This window comes from Acomys minous (genome assembly GCF_964271855.1).
Source record: "Acomys minous genome assembly, chromosome: 16".
NCBI classification, from domain to species: domain Eukaryota; kingdom Metazoa; phylum Chordata; class Mammalia; order Rodentia; family Muridae; genus Acomys; species Acomys minous.
In genome coordinates this window covers 61904667-61928956 of record NC_140498.1, presented here as the reverse complement: position 1 = coordinate 61928956, position 24290 = coordinate 61904667, and the positions used below count along the sequence as shown (strand labels likewise).

The 24290-nt window shown below is 44.8% G+C and overlaps 2 protein-coding genes and 1 long non-coding RNA gene across 3 annotated transcripts in view; 1 reads left to right on the top strand and 2 right to left on the bottom strand.

Annotated features, from left to right (window-relative positions):
- LOC311587560 (zinc finger protein 431-like) overlaps nucleotides 1-24290 on the bottom strand; it is a 129978-nt gene that overhangs the window by 33941 nt on the left and 71747 nt on the right. The window lies entirely within an intron of this gene.
- Nucleotides 8630-12020, bottom strand: LOC311587565. Its single transcript, XR_014775898.1, has 2 exons — nucleotides 11113-12020; nucleotides 8630-9805 (listed from the first exon to the last, which is right to left on the bottom strand). It is a non-coding gene; the product is annotated as an uncharacterized lncRNA (long non-coding RNA).
- LOC311586312 (uncharacterized protein) overlaps nucleotides 21841-24290 on the top strand; it is a gene marked incomplete at its 5' end in the record, with an annotated part of 38982 nt that continues 36532 nt past the window's right edge. Inside the window, one exon of the mRNA XM_084762282.1 lies at nucleotides 21841-21906. Within this exon, the coding sequence (XP_084618408.1) occupies nucleotides 21841-21906 (66 nt within the window). The remainder of the gene's footprint in view (nucleotides 21907-24290) is intronic.

The following is a 24290-nucleotide window of genomic DNA, read 5'->3' as shown; positions in this document are numbered from 1 at the left end:
CCTTATGAATGTAATCAATGTGGTAAAGCCTTTGCATGGCAGAGTTCTCTTCACATGCATGAGAGAATTCATACAGGAGAGAAACCTTATGAATGTAATCAATGTGGTAAAGCCTTTGCACGGCACTGTCATCTTCAAAGCCATGAGAGAATTCATACAGGAGAGAAAACTTATGAATGTAATCAATGTGGTAAAGCTTTTGCACAGCGCAGTCATTTTCGAAGACATGAGAGAATTCATACAGGAGAGAAACCTTATGAATGTAATCAATGTGGTAAATCCTTTGCACAGCACAATCATCTTCAAAGCCATGAGAGAATTCATACAGTAGAGAAACCTTATGAATGTAATCAATGTGGTAAAGCTTTTGCACAGCGCAGTCATTTTCGAAGACATGAGAGAATTCATACAGGAGAGAAACCTTATGAATGTAATCAATGTGGTAAAGCTTTTGCACAGCGCAGTCATTTTCGAAGACATGAGAGAATTCATACAGGAGAGAAAACTTATGAATGTAATCAATGTGGTAAAGCCTTTTCAGAGCACAGTTCTCTTCAAATGCATGAGAGAATTCATACAGGAGAGAAACCTTATGAATGTAGTCAATGCGGTAAAGCCTTCGCATGGCGCAGATCTCTTCGAATACACACAAGAATTCATACAGTAGAGAAACCTTATGAATGTAATCAATGTGGTAAAGCCTTTGCACAGCACAGTCATCTTAAAACCCATGAGAGAATTCATACAGGAGAGAAACCTTATGAATGTAAAAAAATGTGGTAAAGCCTTTGCATGGCGCAGTCATCTTATAAAGCCATGAGAGAATTCATACAGGAGAGAAACCTTATGAATGTATTCAATGTGGTAAAGCCTTTGCACGGCACTGTCATCTTCAAAGCCATGAGAGAATTCATACAGGAGAGAAACCTTATAAATGTAATCAATGTGGTAAAGCCTTTGCACAGCACAGTCATCTTCAAAGCCATGAGAGAATTCATACAGGAGAGAAACCTTATAAATGTAATCAATGTGGTAAAGCCTTTGCATAGCACAGTCATCTTCAAAGCCATGAGAGAATTCATACAAGAGAGAAACCTTATGAATTTAATCAATGTGGTAAAGCCTTTGCACAGCACAATCATCTTCAAAGCCTTGAGAGAATTCATACAGGAGAGAAACCTTATGAATGTAATCAATGTGGTAAAGCCTTTACATGGCACAGGGATCTTCAAAGGCATGAATGAATTCATACAGGATAGAAGCCTTATGAATGTAATTAATGTTGTAAAGCATTTGCATATCACAATTTTCTTGAGAGCCAGGAAGGAATTCATACTTGACAGAAAATTCATGAATATAATGTCTGTGGTAAAGCCTTTGAATGTAATGGTCATCTTCAAAGGCACGAAAGGTTTCACACAGGAGAGAATCTTTATGAATGTATTTCATATTTTGAAGTCTTTACATGCCTTTACATACGAGAGAAATTCATTGAATGTAATTAATGTGAGATAGCATAGCAGTCCAGAGTATCTCATAGACTTGTTCTATGAAGCAGGAATTTTGAAGAACCGGCCCACCTAGTCTCTACAGAGTGGGACATCTGTTTCCCAGTGTCATGCTTGTTCACCATTTAGATAGTCAATGTGCTCCCAGCAGTAAAGAACAGTGGTTTGATTCAGTGGCAATTTGACCACATTTGTTTCATAGATGTTCATCAGCTTAATTGCAGTATACTGGATGTGCCGCCCGAAGCAACTGTGTCTTTCTGTCAGGAAGTGGGGTGTTTTAGACGCAGTTCTCTCTCAGCTAAACTCTACTTGCTGTCATTGGTAAATCCTGTACAATACCAATTATCCTCTTGGACATCACAGCTTAATACTGAAGTGTTACCCAACACATGAGATCACATTTACAACCTCCACAAAATTTTATATATATATATACACACACACACATATATATACATATGTATATATATACATATATATATTGTTTGTTTCTTTCTTTTGAGGCATTGCTTCTCTGTGTTAGCCTTGGCTGCCAGGGACTCACACTGTAGACCAGGCTGGCCTTAACTCACAGCGAGCCACTTGCCTCCTGAGTGCTGGGATTTGGGGCGATGGCCACAATGCCGGGCTTCCAAATATATCTTAGACCAAATGTTACATGCTAAGAACAGATTTTTAGAAGAAGTTAGAGAAACTAGGGGTCTGAGTTTATAATCCTGCCAAGGATGTTTCTACTCACAAGCCCCTGCTCCCAATGCTTTGGGTAGATGTAATCCACACAGTGCAGTTAGTCAGAGACCATCACCAAGTCCAGAAAATTACTAAGACCGAAAAGGACCTCATAGGTGGCCACATCTGCTGCTGCTTATCTCGCAGCCCCAGGGAAGACCCACTACACCAGTTTCCTCTGCTCAGCTGCCTGTTCCTCCCTACTGTGAGCAGTGACTCTGCACTTACCATATTGTGTCTTCTGACCTTGCCTGAGCTCTCCTCACAGCACCCAGCACAAACACTCAGCGCATATCGCACACAGTCACTCAAGTCCGCTCCAGTACAGAGAGGAACTTCCAACATGGCACCTGGAAGAACACTCTTTCTCTCTTTCCTGGTGTCCCTGACTGGCCATTGAGTCTTGAGTGACAGGAGCACTTCCCTATGGCTAGAGTGTGCTGAAGGGACACAGCACAGTAGTTCCTGGAACAGGCTTCCATTGCAGGACCAGTGTTTTTTCTTAGGTGGAGAGATTTGCATTTCAGTAGCACTCCTACCTGTTCTCCAAGAGCCTGCATTTCCACCTTTGCACTCACCCCAGGGCAGAACCAGCCACTCAGGCCTCCTGAGCTCAGATGCTGGCTCCTTCCCCTTTGCCCTTGAGCTCACCAGGTCCCAACTTCTGAGCTTGCCTGAGGCACCAGCAAAACCCTCAGGCACTTCCCTTCTTCTTCCTGGAATCAGCGTGCACAGCTTGCAAAGCCTTTGCTCATTTTGGAGTGGAGTTATCAGTCTGTCCCAGAGTGAAAGGGTACACAAAAGATTCCCAATTAAAGAGAGTTTAGGAAACAACATTTTGGTTCTCTGTCTTCATGCTATGTTCAGGGAAACTGCAGCTACCTTTCACCTGATAGATATGAAGCAAACCTGGGAGGAAAGTAGGAAAGAGATGATAATCATTTTAGAGCACTTGTAGTTAATCAACACATCATGCTCAGTGGAAAGGTGATTAAAAAGAAAACAAAAACCCACACTTGTGCTAGGGCTGGGGGGTGGAGGGTGGAGTGGAGGTGTGAAGGGAAGGAGGGGTGGGGATGAGGGCGCCTTCCCCAGCAAGGAGAGAAGAGTCAGTGGGTCTCTGATGAGCACAGGGCTCTTAGCGGACATAGGGAATCAACAAGGACAGGGAGTGAGGCAGGCATGATGTTCAAGGTAATGTCTCAGGTGACAGACTAGCAATCATGCTGCTTCCCTGCTGTGACACACAGGCTATCAAGTGATTTATTTATACAAGTTTCAGATAGCATGCCAGTAACCTCAGCACTTTCGAAGCCTGTTACTATCCTTGAATATATATCAAATTTGTATAAATTTTGTAGCCACGCCTTACATCAACCTCTGCCCATACAGGTTAATTCTAGTCAGAGTCCTGTTTTGCCAGAATGCATGTCTTTCTATGCGATTTAGGATTGGCGGCCAGGGAGGTCAGGAGATGGTGTCAGAACGCCTGGGACTAGAGCAACAGATAGTAACGAAGATGCTTTATGAATTTCCAGAAGCTCTATGGTAGCTAACAACCTGCTGTAATTTGTGCCCCAGGACATCTATGATCTTCTTGGCCTTTGTAGGCACTGTGGACAAATATATACAGACAAACACCTGTAATCATAAAATAAAAACAAGGCTTAGAAAAAAAAGAAGGAATGGAATTCTCTACAGTGATGTCACAGGCCTCAGTCAGAGCAGACAGGGTTAGTTAAAATGAATTCTTTTGAGTCCTCCATGAAAACAAGTGTGTCCTTTTTATAATTTATATATGTTCCTGCATGATTTTTACCCAAAAGTGGCCGCAGATGTCTCTGCCTTTACATTGCTACCATCTTTAGACATGGATGTGCTAGTTGGGCATGAGTAGAAGTAGGCAGAACTCTATATGAACTTGTCCAGAATCACGATATAGTACCCCATGCTTTCTATTAGGAGAGAGTTTTCTGAAATAAGGCTTTCAAACTGGAAAGACCTTTCCTTAATGCGGATCTTTTGAGATGATAATATTGATCTTTAATCAGGGCCACAGCTATGGGTATCAACGTACATATAAAGAAGATATTGTAGAAGGAAGCTTTCTTTCTTTGCCTGTTTTCATTAGACTTGGCTAGAAAATTTTCATTCCTTTAGTGTCTTTACATACTAATTTTTGGACTTCTGGAGTATATTGAGCACCAGATAAGACATCCAGCCTCATGGATCAAACAACTTCTGGAGTCTTTTCGTCTTTTGGTAGATAGCCCCTGAAAAAATTTACTTTCAAAATACACAGAATGAGATCCATTCTACCAGTTGTGATCATGTTGAGAACCTTGACTAATAAAACTGTGTTTTTCATCTGCCCACTGTGGAAGATGTGCTGGGTAGCAATAGTATTTTTGTTGTCATTTGGTTTTTTTGTTTGGGGGTTTTTTGTGTGTTGTTTTTCAAGACAGGGTCTTTCTGTGTATCCTTGACTGTCCTGGACTCCCTTTGAGGACCAGACTGGCCTCGAACTCACAGCAATCTGGACTCCCTTTGAGGACCAGACTGGCCTCGAACTCACAGCAATCTGCCTGCCTCAGCCTCCCAAGCACTGGGATTAAAGGCATATGCCACCACTGCCCAGCAGCAATACTGTTTGTAAAAGTATTATGCCCTGATCCATCTCTATTTAAGTATTTACTTACCTTGAAGACTATACCTTTTATAATCATTCATTCGTTAAGAGCTTAATTTGATTTTAGCAGAAGAAAACCCCTAAAGTAATGGAATCATCATTGAGCTTTTGGCAAGAGAAAGACACCTCATTTTGTTTGTGGTCTGGTTCCTGGTAAAACTGCTTCCTCTCTCTGTACAAATGCCTCTTCAGTAGCTTCCCTGGGATCTCTCTCCTGGGAGTTGGCCATATCCTATTCTACCACATCTTCTCTGATTCATCACCTCTTCTTCCACACAATCATATCACTTTCAAGCCTGGGTGCTGCTTCCTTCTTTAAATTCACTTAACCTTCAATTAGGATTAAAGGACTATATTACCATAAATGGATATACTTTTCTTTACTAGATACTTGCTCTATACCAGGCTGGCCTTAAACTCAAATCTGTTTGCTTCTGTCTCCTGGATTAAAGGCATGTTTTGTATTACAACTGGATCACACAGACGTAGAAGACCTTTGGATGTGATCTCTTGCCTGCTGGGTTACATATACCTAAGAAAGTCTTTGCATGTGATCTCTTAAGAGTACAGCCATGTTATGAATTAACATTCTTCTGGGGAAGGGGGCATCTTTGCGAAAGGAAGGGTTTTTGCAGTCTATGTGGGTGACTCTAGCTGAGACCCGTAGCATCAGGAGTTAAGACTCTCAAGTTGCCAAGACTATATATCCAGGTGGGACTTCGAGTAGAGGGAGGGGGACACGAAACCACCCTTAAAGCCTTCGACCCAAAATTCATCTTGCCTATAAAAAGTATAAGGATAAAGATGGATTAGAGATTGAAGAAATGGCAAACAAATAACTTGCTGATCAGCATAAGACCTCTCCAAAGGAGAAAGAGCCAATCTCTGACACTATTAATGACACTCTGCTGTACGTGCAGACAGGCTCCTAGCATAAGTGTTTTCTGAGAGTCTTCCTCCAGCACCTAATGGAAGCAGATGCAGAGACCCAGAGCCAAACAATAGGCAGAGCGCAGGGAATTTGGGGGAAGGTTGGCAGGAAAGATAGAGGGATCCTCGGTGATTGAGAACACCACAGAAAACCTACAGTCAACGATCTTGAGCTCATGGGGACTCACAGAAACTGAACCATAATCAAAGAGCATACATAGGCTGACTACACATATATAGAAGATGTGCAGTTTGGTGAACATGTGGTCCCCTAACAATGGGAATAGGAGCCATCTTCACTATGCTGTCTGACTTTGGATCCCTTTTTCCCTATCTGGGCTGCCTCTTCAGGCATCAGTGGGAAAGGATGTTCTTAGTCCTGCTGCAACTTGAGATGCCAGGGGAGGTTGATAACACTTTGGGCCTCCCCTTCACTGAGGAGAAGGAGGGCTACTTGGGGAAAGGGGGAATGGTCATGTGACTGGGAGTAGAGGAGGAACAGGTCAGGATGTAAAGTGATTTAATTAATTAGTACAGTAATTAAAATTAATTAACTAAAATTAAAATTAATTTAAAAATTAATTAAAAATACGGCCAGCAAAATAGCTTAACATTGATTACTACCGGCTTATACTATATCTTATGTGATTTAGGTGTATAGTCTATAGTTGTGAATGTGTGACAGCATGAGAAGGAAGCTGAACAATTTGAAACTCAACACAGTAGAAACAAAAACATAAAATGGGTTGAGTCAACAGAAACTCAAATCTCATCCACAAAAAACCATCTAGGTAAAATCCTAGTACAAAAGCTCCCCTAAGATGGCCAAAAAAGGGGAGATAAGTGTTTAAAGATATGACGTTACCTAGAGTCTTTCTGATTTGACAAATTATATTCTGATATTGGTCATTAGGGACTCACAGTGAAAATGCATTTTACTCAACTAAAATGGTCTGCAATAGGTCATACACTATTCAAGAGAACAAAGACTCTTCTGCCGGTGCAGAACATCTTTTCATAGCTATATTTTCTAAAATCTGGAAACAGTTTGTATCTTAACAATATACAATGGCACAGAATAAACCTTCCCATTCCAATTGAGAGTAATGTGCATATAGTTAGGCAACACTGGATGGAGACAAAAAAAAAATCCAGCAACTCAAACACCAAGTACCCTAGCTTTGTCTCAGATACATGAGGCTTCAGTTTCACAGGGTATAGATGGCCCTATGACTGCAGTTTCTCATCCATCACTCAGTTTTGTTACTTTAACTCGGTATATGCATCTCTCCATGACATATTTCTCAGAGCTTATGTATCTCAATATCTTATGGCCTCAAACTGCAACACAAGCTACATATCCAAAGCCTGGTGAAATGAAATCTCATAGTTTACTTACTGGGGCACTGTCTTGCAAAACATAAATAGCTGGAGCACGCTGAACTGAAATCACAGAGACAGAATACATGACCTTGAAGTGTGCATCTTTCTTGTTTTACAAACCAGTGCAATGGGGGTTGGAGAGATGGCTCAGAGGTTAAGAACACTGGTTGTTGTTCCAGAGGTCCTGGGTTCAATTCCCAGCAACTACATGGTGGCTCACAAGCATCTATAATGAGAACTGGTGCCCTCTTCTGGCTGCAGACAGCATACGGTATCAATAATGAATAAACAATAAAAAAAAACACTATAGTAATGGGGGATCCTGCCAACCTTGGTTTCTAAACTGAGATGAAATATGGCAGCCATGGACCAGAGTTGCAGCAGGTTTTATATGAAGTGCCTGCTTTGCAATCACTTTGCCTATACTTTCCATTAATTTAAAGTGTAGCAAGAATGGATATTACCCATCTTAGGCTTCCAATGCACAGTAGGGCTTTCTGTTTACTGGTGCTAAGCTCCTTGAAAATCCCTTCTTCTCTTTCAGGATTTGACCGCCATCTAAAGCTACCTAGTTCTGTTTTTTCCCTAAACCCACACACTGCGTTTTCTTCTGCCCGACTTGTTGCTTTTTCAGATGGTTCTGTCAGCTCACAGTCCAACATTGTGTAAGGTTAGAATAGAAACTCAACCTAGAAAATTATAGCAAAAACCATGGACAAACCTTGTTCCTGGCTTGCTTGCTTACTTGAGCACTCTCTTATTTGCAACCTGATCTTTTCCCAACCCAGGCACACTTGCTAGGGAATACTGCAACCCTAGTGGAAGAGCCTCCCACATCAATCATCAATCAATATAATCTCTCACAGACATAGCAATCAGCCATTCTGCTGAGGGCATGCCTCATCATTAACATTTTTGCCTGCTTTAATTGGCTTATCTGCAGCTGAAACCTTCTTAAGCTTAGAAGCCTGCTAGCTTTGGCCTCTTGGGGTTCAGGAATAGCCCACACTGACCACCTGGACACCAAACTACGGTCAGAGATAGTTTACTGACCACTTAACATGGACTGACTGGTCAAGAACATAGTATGGGGGGTCTGGAGAGATGTCTCAAAGGGTAAGAGCACTGACTGCTCTTCCAAAGGCCTTGATTTCAACTCCCAGCAACCACATGGTGGCTCACAACCATCTATAATGAGATCTGGTGCCCTCTTCTGGAGTGCAGGCACACTGCAGGCAGAGCACTGTATAAACAATAAATTAATTAAAAACAACAACAACAAAAAAGAATAAGACCACTACTGTAATTAAAAAAAAAAAAGAACATAGTAAGGGTTTGAAAAGGACACTGTGACCCAGACCATTCACAGGGTAATTTAAAAAGATAATCAGGAAGAATTAATTTTATTTCAGGTATATTGCATCCTACCCAGGCAAGAAGAATTAATTCTATTCCTGCTACATTGTGCCTAGGTGGATAGACAAAGCATTTTAAACTGATTCCATGGGATATAAGGTAGAGGTATTGGGGATGTTCTTGTGCCCTACTCTTCTCCTGAGAAAGAAACAATGCAGGGTAATATTGCTTAACTCCAACAGAACACACATTTATCTTTAACTCAAGCAGAACAAGCATTTATCATCTGTTGTCACTGACTCACGGTATTGTTTGGTGCTTCCTATTGGACTGGATTTCTGGTAGCCTGCCAAGAAAGTACAGAATCGCCTCAAGGAACTGCTTCTAAACTAGTTCACACCCCCTTTTTCTATCAACCCTCTTTCTCCCCTACCTCTGGTTGGTAGATTAAAAGGAAGATAAAGGGATTTAAGAACCCTAAATAAGGTAGGTTTTGAAAAATCTAAACCTACAGTAGAGTTGGCACTGGAACTCACAGAGTAGCTCCAGTTGAACAAATCTCCCACCCTGTGAGTTCCCTGTCAGCAGCAACTACAACTGATGCTTTGGAGCTGCTGCCTTTTCCATGGCTTCAGCTTCTCAGTTTCTCCAGGAGTGTGATCGCTCATCCCAGTACTGTGGAGATTTAGCCACAGCAGCTCTGCAGTCCTGGGATGATGCTGTCTGGAGGTGTGGAGAGGCCAACACCACAAGCTGAAGATCTGAGAACCCTTCTCATGGACACACGCAGGTGGCACCCATGTGAGCAGAAGATGTAAAAAGGGGGCAGCCAGGGAATGATGTAGGGGGATTCCAGGGCCAAAACTTGAAACAGCCCTGCCTGGCTGCTGGAGATCCTCAGAAGGGGACCTGATAACTTTCTGGCAAAGCATACATAGTTCACTAAGAGTCCATGGCAGAGAAGGGTTACCTGTTGCTTGATTCTGCATGAATAATATGAACAGAATAATGCTTCAGTTAACTGATATTAAAATGTTTACGCACCATTCTGGTCTGTTTCTATTCACATGCATGAGTTAATCCATGCTTGGAGATGACATCATCACTCACCTGGCCTCAATCAGGTCTTTCTTCATAGTATTGACTCTCAAAGCTGACTTTCCTAAACATTAGTCTGTGAGCTAGTTATGGCGTGTCCTGCTTCACCCTGCAGTGTAAACATAAACTGTGCATCCTGTTCTGATCTGAAGGCAGAAGCCATGATCCACATGAACATCTTTATTCCTGATATGGAAATGGACAGTTCACTAATTGACTAAAATGAGTTATTTTAAAACTCTGCTGTGGTAGAGTCCTTTAATTAAAGAACTTAGGAAGTTTAGTCAAGTAGAAAGCAAGTCCATTTCTCCGGGAAGCAAGAGACAGACATCAAGGCCATCTGAGATAGCATAGCTTTATGAGAAAGCGTTTTCTCAAAGACATTAGATGCAGCTGTGCTAGAATTAATATGTCATCTCACACAGACATCACAATACACACAAATACAAAATTAACTAATAAAAAATCTCTGTAATGATAGCTAAAAACAGATTTTGTATTCTACATCTGCTGCCTTTAACTTTCTTTAAATTTAGTCTGCAGGTTATGTTTTGAACAATTTAAATATGGACTGGACACAGCAAGACTAGCCACTTGAGACATTTACCCAGCAATGATGTTGCCAAACATATGTCTTAAGGACCTCAGTGCTTTCAAACATCAGTGACAGAGTCCTAAGTGGAAGGTCCCAGAGGATGAGAAAGAAAGGAGAAGTAGAAGATACAAAGTACAAAAAGTGAGGTGAGGAGGTTTTGCACAAGCTATGTCTTATGTCAAGTAAGTTTTTAAAGAATTGCATCTTGTATACTGCTCACAGGCAGAAATGAAATAAAGGGGAGATGTTTATGAAGTCAATTGAAGCTTCATACAATGAGACAAACTCGAGAGGAGAGAGAGGATCTTCCACCGAAATGTTAAATGCTAAGGGCAGAACTTGTAGAAGATCCCACAGAAATTAAGGCTTTCCAAGATTGGCATCCTTCCTAGAACATTTCTATACACCAGCCCAAGCTCCAAAAGAATTGCCCAAATGCAGCCCCATAGGAAGTTATTCAGTAGCCAGGTCCAGGTTCAGGTACAGGAAGGCACTAGGGTCACATAGGACCCCAAAGCTGGCCGCTTCTGGCCTCTGCTTTTCACACAACAGCACGGAGGCCCCACCACACCAACTCCTGTAGTTCACCTTTCTGATCCTCCCCATTGTTCAGTTGGCATCTGCAGTTGCCCTAACCCCTCCCCTACATGTTCTGTTCAATCCATATTCTTTCTCCAACCCTGCCCTCTGCAAGGAAAGCGTCTGCATATTCTTAGCATCCTTGAGATGCTCCAAGCTCCACCCCTGGGGCAAAAGGCTTCCCTAGTACAGCAGGTGGCAGATACTTCATCTTCCTTCACTTGCAATCCTTGTTACCATACCTGGGGTGTGGGCAAAGAAGACATGATTTCCTCTGGCCTAGTCCCCTGAGGTTACTGAACTAGCCCAGGAATTTCAGTTGCCAAGTAAACTTGCCCTTTTTATTTTCAGTCTGGCTTCCATTGGCTTATTTCACCTGTGGAGAAAACCCATCAATCTCGTGACTCTGAGCTCACCGTGTTGTCATTTCAGACCTTGCTGGAGTTTCCCTCACAGCACTCAGCAGCAGTGCTCAAAGCACATCACACAGAACCATTAAAGAAAGCTCAGCTAAAGAGCTGCACCTGGGCATGGCAGCCAGAAGAAAGAGCCTCATCTTCAGACTGGCTGGTCCGACCTGGAGGCTCTGACTGGACAGCGAGTCTCTTGTGACATGAGCACCTTTCTTAGATTACAGTGTCCTGAAGGGACACAGCACAATAGTTTGTGGCCCAGGCTTCCAGTCCAGGGCCATACATTTCCAGGTCTGCAGAGTGGCATTTCAGTAGCACGTGTGCATATTCTCCAGTAGCCTACTGGTCTGTCTTCCCACACGGCCCCACCACTCCAGCTAGCTCTCCACAGCAGCCTGCTCCTCCCGTTTCTGGGCAGTGACCCTCCACTCACCATGTCGGGACTTCGGGACTTGCTTGAGCTTCTCTCACAACACCCAGAAGCACAGGTCAGAGCACACCAAGCTGAACTACCCAAGCCTGCACAGCTCTTCGGCAAGGCTTCCGGAAGAACCCGCCTCCGCGTCTCTGCCTGGAAGCCCTGATTGGTCACTTCCTATTGAGTGACATATACATCTCTCTAGCATGCTCTGGTAGAGGCACAGAATCATGGTTGCTGGCCCAAGCTTCCTACATAGGGCCAAACTTTTTCCAGAGCTGTAGAGACTTGCATTTCAGTAGCACTGTCCTCCAATGGCCTCAACATCTGTCTTCCCAACTAACCCGCGGAGGACACACTGCTTGTGCTTCCTCAGCACAGCCTCCTCCTCCTCCCCTCTTTTGGACAGTGACTATGACCTCAACAAGTCACAAAGCCAGTAGCCTTGTCCCCTGCTTCCTCCTCTATCTAGGTGGGTCACTTGAAGAGCCCATTTCTCAATTTGCAGTGGAGTTATCCATATGTCCCACTGGTAAGAGCAATGTTAGGAGACAAGACTTTAGTTTTGTGTCTTCAGGCTGGGTACAGGCAAACTACTGCTTCTTTTTACCAGGGAGTTATGAGACAACCTTGGGAGAAAAGCAGGAATCAGATGACAAACACTGGGGAACACTATTGTTAGCCTACAACTCTTCCCGAGTGGGAAAGTGAAAACCAATTACACAGCAATGCCCCAGCCCGCAGGGGGTTGACTAATGCTCTGGAGGAAACTTTTCCTGTATAGGGACAGAAAACAAGACATGAAGAAGGGGGCAAGTCTGCATTCTGATCAAACCCCTTTTATTGAAAATTTTCACAGAGTTTATATAGGCACAGAGGCATGGGTATTTCTGTAAGCAAGGGTTGCTATGGATACATAACTCTGGAATGCTCCAGCAGGTAGGTATCTACCTTTACCACTGCTATAATTGCAGGAGAGAAATTCCAGGAAAGTCATGAAGGATCTGGTTAGTCAGGAAAAAGCTCCCAGAACTGCTGCTGGCAGGCACCTGGCCTTTAATCTGATCTCATCAGTAGTCCCACCTGAAAAGGAGTTGCTCAGGGGTCTAGAATGACCAGCCCCTGGGCTCAGAGATGGACTGAGGCTACTGACCTGGCTGGTCTTGATCTTCTGTGGTCCATCAGGCAGTTTCTAGCAATCGATTGTCCCAAGGGGACATGGCAGTAATACTGGAGAATGGGAGATTGGAATAGAATGCCCCTGGCTTGAGGCCCACACAGGGACAAGCTTGTAGTGTGTAATTTATCAGCATGGCCTAGCAGTGTTTATTATCAGGCCTATAATTATTATTATGGTGGTATTTTATAACCCACTAGCAATCAGTCAAGACACAGACACCTGTTATATTTTAAATGGCCTTAGTTAACCTGGGACAGGGCAACTTTAATACTCTAAATTATTTCCCATAAAGGGGCAGGTATCTGCCCCAGTCCCATATCATCTCTTCCAATAATTTCTATCAAGCTACCTCCCATCCATAATCCCAAATACTTGCTAATTGTCACCATCTGAGCTACATCTCCAACCACACTGGCCATGTACTTCTCCTCCACCTAACACATGGCACTGCCTTCTTCTCCTCTCTTCTCTGGCCTCTCCTCCTACCAGTGCTTAGGTTTCCTACTACATAAACCACAAAAAGCAGACAGAATATAAGATTTTAAGATGTGTTTTATTTCAGAGAAGCAGGTGAATTAACATACTAGAAATAAAATTTTCTCATACGCTTGCAGAAATACTGAGTCTTGTAGCTTTGACCCAAGGGTTAGTTACATCATTGAGATTTGAATTGTCTGTTTTTCCCCTGATCATTCCTGATACTTTTCCTTGACTTTCTGGAGGATTGGACACAGAAATTTATTGAAACTATGAACATAAGTCCTTTCCTAATGCTATTTATCTTGTATTTCCACAGAGCCATGTAGTCTGGGGGAAAAGATCAAATTAGAACCAAGCACCCATTAAAGAATGGTTGTACTGATGACATGAGTGTGGGAATGGAAAGATGGCCCAGTGCTTATGAAGGGAAAACATCCAAAAACATAAAATCATTCCGATATGATGATTAAAAAAACCAACCTGATGAATTTATTCTTTTTATAAAATCATACATACACTAATGTAAAATACTTCTGGTGATTTTTGTCTGGCAAATATGTCTTTACAACACATGCAAGGTTGGTCCCTAAGGAGGTCAGACATGGGTTTCAGTTCCAGAGCTGGAATTAGAGCTTGTGTTGAGCCATGTGACCTGGATTCTAGAATCAGTCTTAAGTTTCCAGCTCTTAACTACTCAGTCAGCATTTCATTTCCCACATACAATGTACAGAATATGAAGGCGACCTATTACTTCTTATCAAGGCCATGTAACTTACTACAGGAAAGCATGTCTTCAAAATATGTCAGGTATTCAATTTAAGATGATCAGTAAAAGTCCAACTATCCATTTTTGGAGGGTCACAGGCCAAGGCAATCAAGAATATGCATGAGGAAATGAACTCATTTCTAAAAACCAAATTTCTGAACTTTGTTTAGTTCTACCAACATGGGCACACTAGTCTACCTGACAGGAATGTTATTTTTCCTGTTTGATACTGTACAAGGTAAAAGAAAAGATGGGAGTAAATCTTGGTGTGCTCTACTACATATGTTTAGTCTCTGAATTATTTTGGACCATAAAACCTGTTCCAACTTTTAAAATAATGATTTAGATTATCCTTAAGTTACTTCAACCTTTTCATCTCTCCCTACAATTAAGTCTTAAACCCTGAGACAAAGGTCTGGGTGCCTATTTAACAAATCAATAGAAACCTGGCTGTCAGGTTCTCCTAGCATCACTCAGTCCCTACTACCTGCAAGGTAATGCTTGGCATACCCCACCCTCTAGCCTAGTGTTGGGCTGCCCTTCTCCTAGCTTCCCTTCCTTATGGAATCCAATCATTTAGGTTACCTGGTACTTTTCCTCTATCATTTACAATCCTGACTTATAGATCTTCCTCATGATTCCCCCATCCTTCCTTTCTTCATATGGCTCAGGAGCATGTACACTCTGAATACCCTCCGACGACCCCCTCCCCCTCGCTGGTGTCTCTGGCTCTTACCTATAACTATCTTACTCCACCCTGCATAGGAACAGTTATCTCCTTTCCACTTTACCTTACATTCAAATTCATTTTTTTGCTTTGTTACTCTTCGAATTTGATTGAGCTTCAGATGCAGGACTCCCCAGCTATAAAATAGAAATGGCTGTGCTGCATTTTGAGTGTGTAACATAATATGTAAACAAAGGTATACGTGCCTTGAAAAAGAAACAAGAAGTGTTTGAGAGATTGGACAATTTATTTTATTTTATTTGTGTGTGTGTGTGTGTGTGTGTGTGTGTGTGTTGAGAAAGGGTTTCTCTGTGTAGCCTTGGCTGTCCTGGACTCCCTTTGTAGACCAGGCTGGCCTTGAACTCACAGCGATTCGCCTGCCTCTGCCTCCCCAGTGCTGTGATTAAAGGCGTGTGCCACCACGCCCGGCCTTGGAAAATTCTTTAAAAACAAATTCCCCAGAGTAGTGCTCTGTCCGGCCCTAGGGAGTAAGGGTGGAGCTGGGAAGGCTCCAACTGTCTGAGGTATTTGATCTCTGATCCCCCAGTAGAGGAGCTGCTACCTTCCAAAGGCCAAGATGGAGTTTCCTAGCTAATGAGGGACTGTGGGCAGGTTTAGGAAAGAGGGGCCTGAGAGGAAGGTAGCTTACATGTTTCCTCCAGGATTCTTCTCTGATGCAGCTGTAGGGAACTGTGAGGAGGACCACATGCCATGCCATGGTGACTGTGGAGGCAGCTGCCCCATGGCCAGGAGGAGAAAGTCTACTGGTATGTCAGAGTCTGATCTGCTGGGACTGAGATGGAGAGTGGTTCACACTGTGAATTTGCTGGTCTCTGTGGTGATCTGGGCGGAGGTCTTTGGCCTCTGAATTTCCTGAGTGTGGATTCCCTTTAGATGAGTGGGCTTTGAAGCCCAAGCCGTGGAAAGCTGTGGAGCTTATACTATCACTTTCTAGGGTACACATACAGGCATTGGTTTTTGTGTGCAGTAGGAAGACAGACTGGAAAACTGAAGGTCTAGTTTCTAGAAGTACTGAACCTTAAATTCTACATTCAGTTTTTGTGTCAAATTGTATAAATAGTGTAGAAACTGATAGAAAGTAACTGATGCAGCAATACTTGATAATCTTTTTATTTTTCCAATACCACCAACCACAATGGCATGATTCATGGAAATTCAGTTTCAGGGTACAAATAGAGTTTCCGAGAAGCAGAGGGTTCTCAGATGCGCATGGTACATAGACAGGGCAGTTTCCACACCTTGTGACATAATACATCTGGCAGGAAGCAGACATAAATTATTCTACAACATTGTTTTCTTTGTGGGATACAGTGGGGGCTGAGTTTGTCTACAAGCACAAGGGGGCATGAGGGCATGTAGGGCCATAGGACTACCTTTCTGCTCACAGTTTGAGAGAGCTCTAGAGCATGGAGACTCTCTGCAAGAGAGATTAGTAGTAGCTAGAAGGCAGAAATAGAACAGTTTAGGGGTAACTGAATGATTTTCATAGTGAAGTCTGTGTTTGTTACACACATAATCATAGTTAACTTGGTCAAGGTCACACTTTTCCTGGTGGAGTTTCCTTAGGTATTTTGATGAAAACTTAAATATAATTTTAAACTTAGGGCACTTTCTTGGGCTTAAAAAACCAGAACAAAAGGCTTCTTTTGAATGATGATAATATCCTTAAAATCCCTATATCTTTTTTATCATGTGGCTGCCATCTGAAACTACCTAGTGCTCTTTTCCTCTACACCAGAGACTTTGCATTTATTTCTACCCCTCCTGTTGATTTTTTTCACTGTAGTCCTGAATAAGTCATTAGCAATAACCACTCAAGTGATTCAAAATTCCATCTAAGAAATATGGCCTTTACTCATAAATTTTGCCCTATTCAATTCCTCTAGGCATGGGCAGAATAAAAGGTTTGGGGCCAAATATCACACAAATGAGCTGTAGATTGATTTTTTTCATGGAGTACATTTTACAGTGAAATCCTATGACCTCAACTGCCTCTGTCTGTAATACTCACAGCACTCTCTGCATTACTCTCTTCCAGGACCTACAGAAGCAGCTGGGTAATCTCTTTTTGTACAGCTCTCTGTGCCTTTTGTTATTCATGTCCTTAGTTTTCCACCTTCCTCCAAAAGAGAATATGCCTGGTTGTATCTGTAAGACCCCCTCCCCTGTGCACCCGCCATAGCAAGCGTAGCAGCAGTAACGCTATCTTGCAAGGCAAGACTAGAATAATAGGTTCCCGGGATAAGATAAGGCCTGGGGCCCAGAGGAGAAAAATAAAAGCATGCTGAGAATACAGAAACAGTTTGTCCTTGTCGAACAGGATATTTATGGTCGGCCATCTGGCCCAGGGAACGGGTAAACTCCCCTATTCCCAGAGCCCATTTGATGACCGGGCCATAACCTCACTTCATGTCTAACAAGATATTTATGGTCGGCCACCTGGCCCAGAGAACGGGTAAACTCCCCTGTTCCTAGAGCCCATCTGATGACCGGGCCATAACCTCGCCTCATTTAAATTTACCAATCAGAGCCCTGTAACTATGCTTCTCGCTTCTGTACCCGCGCTTCCCGCTAAAATCCCTATAAAAGGCCCCCGAAAGACTCGCTTGGCGCGCCAGCCTCTCCAGAGACTGAGACGCCCGGGTACCCGACCCCCTGCAATAAAGCCTCTTGCGAGTTGCAACCGAAACCTTGGTCTCGCTTGTTCTTGGTGCGGGTCTCCACGTTAAGACCACCGTGCTGGGGGTCTTACATTTGGAGGTCCCACCGAGATAGAGACCCCCGCCCAGGGACCACCGACCCAAATTTGGGAGGTAAGCCTTCATGCCAGCCGGCTTAGTCGTTGTTGTCATTTCGTCTCTCTGTTAATCGTTACGTGTCTTGGTGTCTGCGCAGACTCTCTGAATCTGGCAAGGACTAGAAGGAGTTGACGGACTCGGACTTCTTCCTTGTACCCCCGGGAGACGTCCCGGCGGGATTCCATAGGGACTCCCCGTCCCACCAGAACCCTGTCTGCCCCAGGGTTATTTGGGGCCCCGGCCCATCTGAGAGGCTATTCGCCTCATCTGGGAGACGGGGAATCTGGATCCCCTGCGGCGCCCGAGCAGCCGTCTCCAAGCTCTGTTTTACTTTCGCTTTGGCGCAAGCGTTCCGCGCAGGCTGTTTTTGGTCTTTTGTGTCTAGTTTTCCTCTGTTGTCTTTCGTTTTATATTTTTGGTACCATGGGTCAGACTCTTGCCACCCCACTAACCCTTACCTTACAGCATTTCAAAGAGGTTCGTGTCATTGCACACAATCTGTCCGTGGAAGTCCACAAGGGCAAATGGGAGACTTTCTGTTCCGCCGAATGGCCCACGTTTAACACTGGGTGGCCACGAGATGGCACCTTTAACCTTTCTCTCATTTTACAGGTCAAGTCCAAAATTATGGACCCTGGACCACACGGTCATCCGGACCAGGTCCCCTACATAATGACTTGGGAATCTCTCGTTCGTGACCCCCCTCCATGGGTCAAACCTTTCCTCACTCAGCCCCCGTCTACCCCCACCTCTCTCACCGCGCCCGCCTTACCCCCTCCTCTGGCCCCCACTCTGGCGGCTCCCTCTGGGGCCGGTCTCTATCCCGCCGTTGTCCGCCCCCCCCTAAGGTCTTGCCGCCGGACGAGAGGCCCCTCCTTGACCTCCTAACTGAGGAACCACCCCCTTATCAGGCCCCAGCGGCCCCAGGCCCAGCCTCACCGGCCGGACCCCCGACTCCTTCGGCTCCTCCCTTGCCGGGGCCACCTGAAGATATTGCTCCCGCCGCAGCGCCCGAGACCTCACCAATGGCCGGCCGACTCCGCAGCCGGCGCGAAGTTCCACCCCAGACCTCTCAGGCCTTCCCCCTTTGGGCTGGCACGGGTGGCCAGATGCAATATTGGCTGTTTTCTGCCTCAGATCTTTATAACTGGAAAAACAATAACCCTCCTTTCTCTAAGGATCCCTCCAGGTTAACTTCCCTTATTGAGTCTATTCTAGTCACTCATCAACCCACCTGGGACGACTGCCAACAGCTCCTACAGACGCTCCTCACCTCCGAAGAAAAGCAGCGCGTCCTTCTGGAGGTACGCAAGAGCGTCCCAGGAGCTAATGGGCGGCCTACCCAGCTGCCAAATGAGATCAACAGTGCTTTCCCCTTGGAACGACCCGACTGGGACTTCAACACTGAGGAAGGTAGGGCCCACCTACGTCTTTATCGCCAGCTGCTTATAGCGGGTCTCCAAAAAGCCGCCAGGCGGCCCAATTTGGCCCAGGTTAAGATGGTTACTCAAAAAGCAGATGAGACGCCGTCAGCTTTTCTTGAGCTTCTAAAAGAGGCTTATAGGGTTTATACTCCATATGATCCGGAGGACCCTCTCCAGGCCACCACTCTGGCCATGTCCTTTGTCTGGCAATCTGCCCCAGATATCAGACGCAAATTAGAGAGATTGGAAGAACTCAAGGAAAGTACAGTTCAGGATCTTTTAAAGGAGGCAGAGAAAGTTTATAATAAGAGAGAGACGCCAGAGGAAAAAGAAGAAAGGCTTAGGAAAGAGTCCGAAGAAAAGGAAGAGAGATTGAGAAAAGAAGTGGAAGAAAGGGAGAATGCTATAGATAAAAAGAGACATAGGGAAATGAGTAGACTGTTGGCCACCGTAGTTTCAGGGCGCCAGGATAGTCAGGGCCAGGGAGAACGGAGAAAGGCCCCTGTGGATAAGGACCAATGTGCCTATTGTAAAGAAAGAGGCCACTGGGTACGGGACTGTCTCAGACATCCCAAAGGGCCCCGTAGGCCCCCCCCCTCCGCGGCTCTCCTCAACCTAGAAGACTGAAGAAGTCAGGGTCAGGAGCCTCCCCCTGAACCCCGGCTACCTCTAAATGTGGGGGGGGCAACCCGTCACCTTCCTGGTGGATACGGGAGCTCAGCACTCCGTCCTCACCACCGCACCGGGGCCCCTGACAACAAAGACTGCCTGGGTGCAAGGAGCGACTGGCGGGAAGCCTTGCCGTTGGACCACCGAGAGGAAAGTACATCTTGCAACCGGTAAGGTCTCACATTCTTTCCTTCACGTCCCGGACTGCCCATATCCCCTCCTGGGAAGGGACTTGTTAACCAAACTCAAGGCCCAAATTCACTTCGAAGAAGGGCACACTTATGTGACAGGACCACTAGGGCGGCCTATTCAGACTTTAGTATTAAACCTAGAAGACGAATACAGACTGTATGAGACTGACCCCCCTGGGAACGATGCCCCTAGCCCAGACTGGCACGCCCTTTACCCATCTTCATGGGCTGAAACTGGGGGAATGGGCCTAGCTCACCAACAGCCCCCATATTAGTACACCTAAAGGCTTCTGCCACCCCACTCTCTATTCGGCAGTACCCTATGTCCCAGGAAGCCTACCTGGGGATACGGCCTCATATTCGGAGACTCCTGGACCAAGGCATACTGACTCCTTGTCAGTCTCCCTGGAACATCCCCTTGCTTCCTGTTAAAAAGCCTGGGACGGGGGATTATCAGCCGGTCCAAGATTTAAGAGAAGTCAACAAACAGGTTGAAGACATACATCCTACTGTCCCCAATCCTTATAATCTACTGACGGGGCTATCCCCAGACCATGTCTGGTACACTGTGCTGGACTTAAAGGATGCTTTCTTCTGCCTAAGACTGCACCCCTCCAGCCAGCCTCTCTTTGCATTCGAATGGAAGGACCCCGAATTGGGGATTTCAGGGCAACTAACATGGACACGGCTGCCCCAGGGATTTAAGAATAGCCCCACCCTGTTCAATGAGGCCCTACATCGTGATTTGGCCGACTTCAGGGTACAATACCCAGACCTCATATTGCTCCAATATGTAGATGATCTCCTCTTGGCAGCCCCCTCTAAGGAGAACTGCCAACAGGGAACCCACGCCCTCCTACAAGTCCTGGGACGGCTGGGGTATCGAGCCTCTTTCAAGAAGGCACAAATTTGCCAGACTGAAGTAACCTACCTAGGTTACTTCATCAAGAATGGACAGAGGTGGCTCACCCCGGCTAGAAAACAAACTGTCCTCCAAATCCCGCCACCGCGGTCCCCCCGTCAACTCAGAGAATTTCTAGGAACAGCGGGCTTTTGCCGCCTCTGGATCCCTGGGTTCGCAGAAATGACAGCTCCCCTGTACCCCCTTACCAAGCCAGGAACAATGTTTACCTGGGGGCCCACCCATCAACAGGCTTTCGAGGCCATCAAGACTGCCTTAATCTCAGCCCCCGCACTGGGGCTGCCTGATTTAACCAAGCCCTTTGAGCTGTTCATTGACGAGAAGCAAGGCTACGCCAAGGGAATTCTAATCCAGAGACTGGGGCCCTGGAAAAGGCCTATAGCCTACCTCTCTAAGAAACTGGACCCCGTGGCCGCAGGCTGGCCCCCTTGCCTACGGATGGTTGCTACAGCCGCCTTACTCCTTAAAGACTCTAATAAACTCACCATGGGACAGCCAATTACTATCTTGGCGCCCCATGCCATGGAATCCCTGGTCCGGCAGCCCCCAGACAGATGGCTCTCAAATGCCCGGGTAACCCATTACCAGGCCATGCTTTTAGACTTGGACAGAGTCACCTTTGGGCCAACGACCAATCTCAACCCTGCCACGCTGCTCCCTCTCCCAGACGGGCCCGAGGATCATGACTGTCAGCAAGTCCTGGTGGAAACCCACGGAACCCGCCCTGACCTCACTGACCAGCCTCTCCCTCGCCCAGACTTCGTTTGGTATACGGATGGGAGCAGCTTCCTGGATAACGGGACACGACGGGCCGGAGCGGCTATCACCACTACCAACCAGGTAATATGGGCCAGCCCTCTGCCCCCAGGGACCTCCGCCCAGCGTGCTGAACTGATCGCCCTGACCAAGGCCCTGGAACTGGCAAAAGGAAAGAAGCTAACAGTATATACAGACAGCCGGTATGCCTTCGCCACGGCCCACGTACATGGAGAAATCTATTGGCGTCGAGGACTCCTCACCTCAGAAGGTAAAGAAATTAAAAATAAGACTGAAATCCTGGCCCTCCTGAAGGCCCTCTTTTTACCCCAGCAGCTCAGCATCATCCATTGCCCGGGCCACCAGAAAGGGGACTCCCCTGAGGCTCGAAGTAATCGGCTGGCTGACGAGACAGCCCGCCAAGCCGCTACAAGACCCCTTGACACTCTCGAGGCACTCTCCTTACAAGAAGACACCGGAGCGCCAGGACAGCAGGACCGGAATTGGATATTCACCAATGATGACATACAGAAACTACACAAGATGGGCGCTCTCCCTGAGGGACCCAACCATTGGCGATATCAAGACAAGGTAGTCATCCCCTCAAAAGAGACTAACTATTTGATTGACTACTTCCATAAACTCACTCATTTAAGTGCTCAGAAGATGAAAACCCTCCTCGAAAGAGAAGAAACAGACTTTTACCTCTTAGGAAAAAAAGAGGCCCTCCAGAGAGCCACTGACAATTGCCGGCCCTGCGCATTGGTCAATAATAACAGGTCCTTAAACCTGTCAGGAACTAGGGTCCGAGGACACCGGCCAGGGACCCATTGGGAAATTGACTTCACGGAGGTCAAACCAGGTATATACGGGCACCGGTACCTGCTGGTCTTCGTAGATACTTTTTCAGGATGGACTGAAGCCTTCCCCACCAAACATGAGACGGCCAAGGTGGTTTCCAAGAAGCTTTTAGATGATATTTTCCCTCGCTACGGGATGCCACAGGTAATCGGGTCCGACAAGGAATTATTTCTTGCCCTTGAGGATGACTTTGACATGACAATGATTTACCACACTGAGTAAATAAAGAAGGTTTTCCTCTAGTGTATCTTCTTTCTTTCCTGCAACGATAATTCGCACATGTTAAAGTTATACCACATTCATTACACTGATGAATATTTTTATCTCTGTGAATTAATTTTACATTTTGGTCTAATTTTAAAAGTAATCAGATCTCATGGTAATGTCAGTTTATTGACTTTCATTTTTCCTTCCTTCTTCAAGTTTTATTTTGCCTCTCCTAAGAGGAGTGTGATTTTAAGATCATGTATTACATGGACCACATTTATAGCATCCTTTTACTATAGAAGAGGGTTTTTCACATGTAGGAAGAGAACTGGGAGAAGTCAGATTTACCACTCTGGTTGCATTAAAATTTTTCCTATCATGTCAGTCATACTACAATTGCAAAGTGAACCGAGGCAAACAGAGGCAATCCACATTGATAGTACTCATGCAGTGTGAGTTTGTGGATGTATTGCCAATAAATTGGAAAAGCCATTCATTATACACAGTATTACGTTCAGAAAGTCTACACGTTATTGGTACCACTACAAATCTTCTAATTCTTCTGGGTAAGAGAGGGTTATATTGCTTTGTTCAATGTTCCTATGCCAACATGGCTTGTATCCATAGAAGGTTAATGTGTACATCTTCTGCAGTATCTAAGTAATATGAGACTAAAGAGATTAGCAGTTGTACAATCTAGCTCACTATGATTCAAATGGTGATATTTGTTAATGCATTGCTTTGTTATCTTCTTTCTTAGAGAAATGACTTACAAAAATGAATCAGAGCCGGGCATGGTGGTGCACGCCTTTAATCCCAGCACTAGGGAGGCAGAGGCTGGTGGATCGCTATGAGTTCGAGGCCAGCCTGGTCTACAAATTGAGTGTAGGACAGCCAAGGCTACACAGAGAATCCCTGTCTCAAAACACCCAAAAAAAAAAAACAAAACAAAACAGATACCTGATTTTGAGGTACATGTCTTTGTCAGAATTTAATAATCATCGATACACTTCAAACAGTGCATATTTACACTCTTGCTTTTCTTTACAACTTAAAGGATGCACTAAAAGTAATTCACAGGAATATTCATATCAACTTGCTTATGAAAATTACCTTCTATATCTTCTAGAAGTATGAAGATTCTCTTCAATGTTATGGTCTTCCCAACTGTAACCTAAAATAGAGGAACCAAAAATGCATAATATATTATTGGAAATTAGGCAAAATTCAAGTTACCCTTCAGTTAACGTCAGACATCTGGCTGATTTACTCATCTAATTCATCCTTATTTTCAGTTGACATTACAATAACAAATAATAGCAATGGAGAAACAGTTGTCACTAGATTTTAAAAAGCAACATAAAATTAACAGTCGTACCTATGGCAGTGAGGTTCCTGTAGGTCTCCAGCATCACCTCTCTGTAGAGACTCTTCTGGGCAGGATCCAGCAAAGCCCACTCTTCCTGAGTGAATTTCACATTCACATCATCATAGGTCACTGCATCCTATAATATCTCATACAGGTGTGCAAGAGAAAGCATAATAGTGATAACAGTGTAGCTGGATCCTTTATTGACAATATATTCA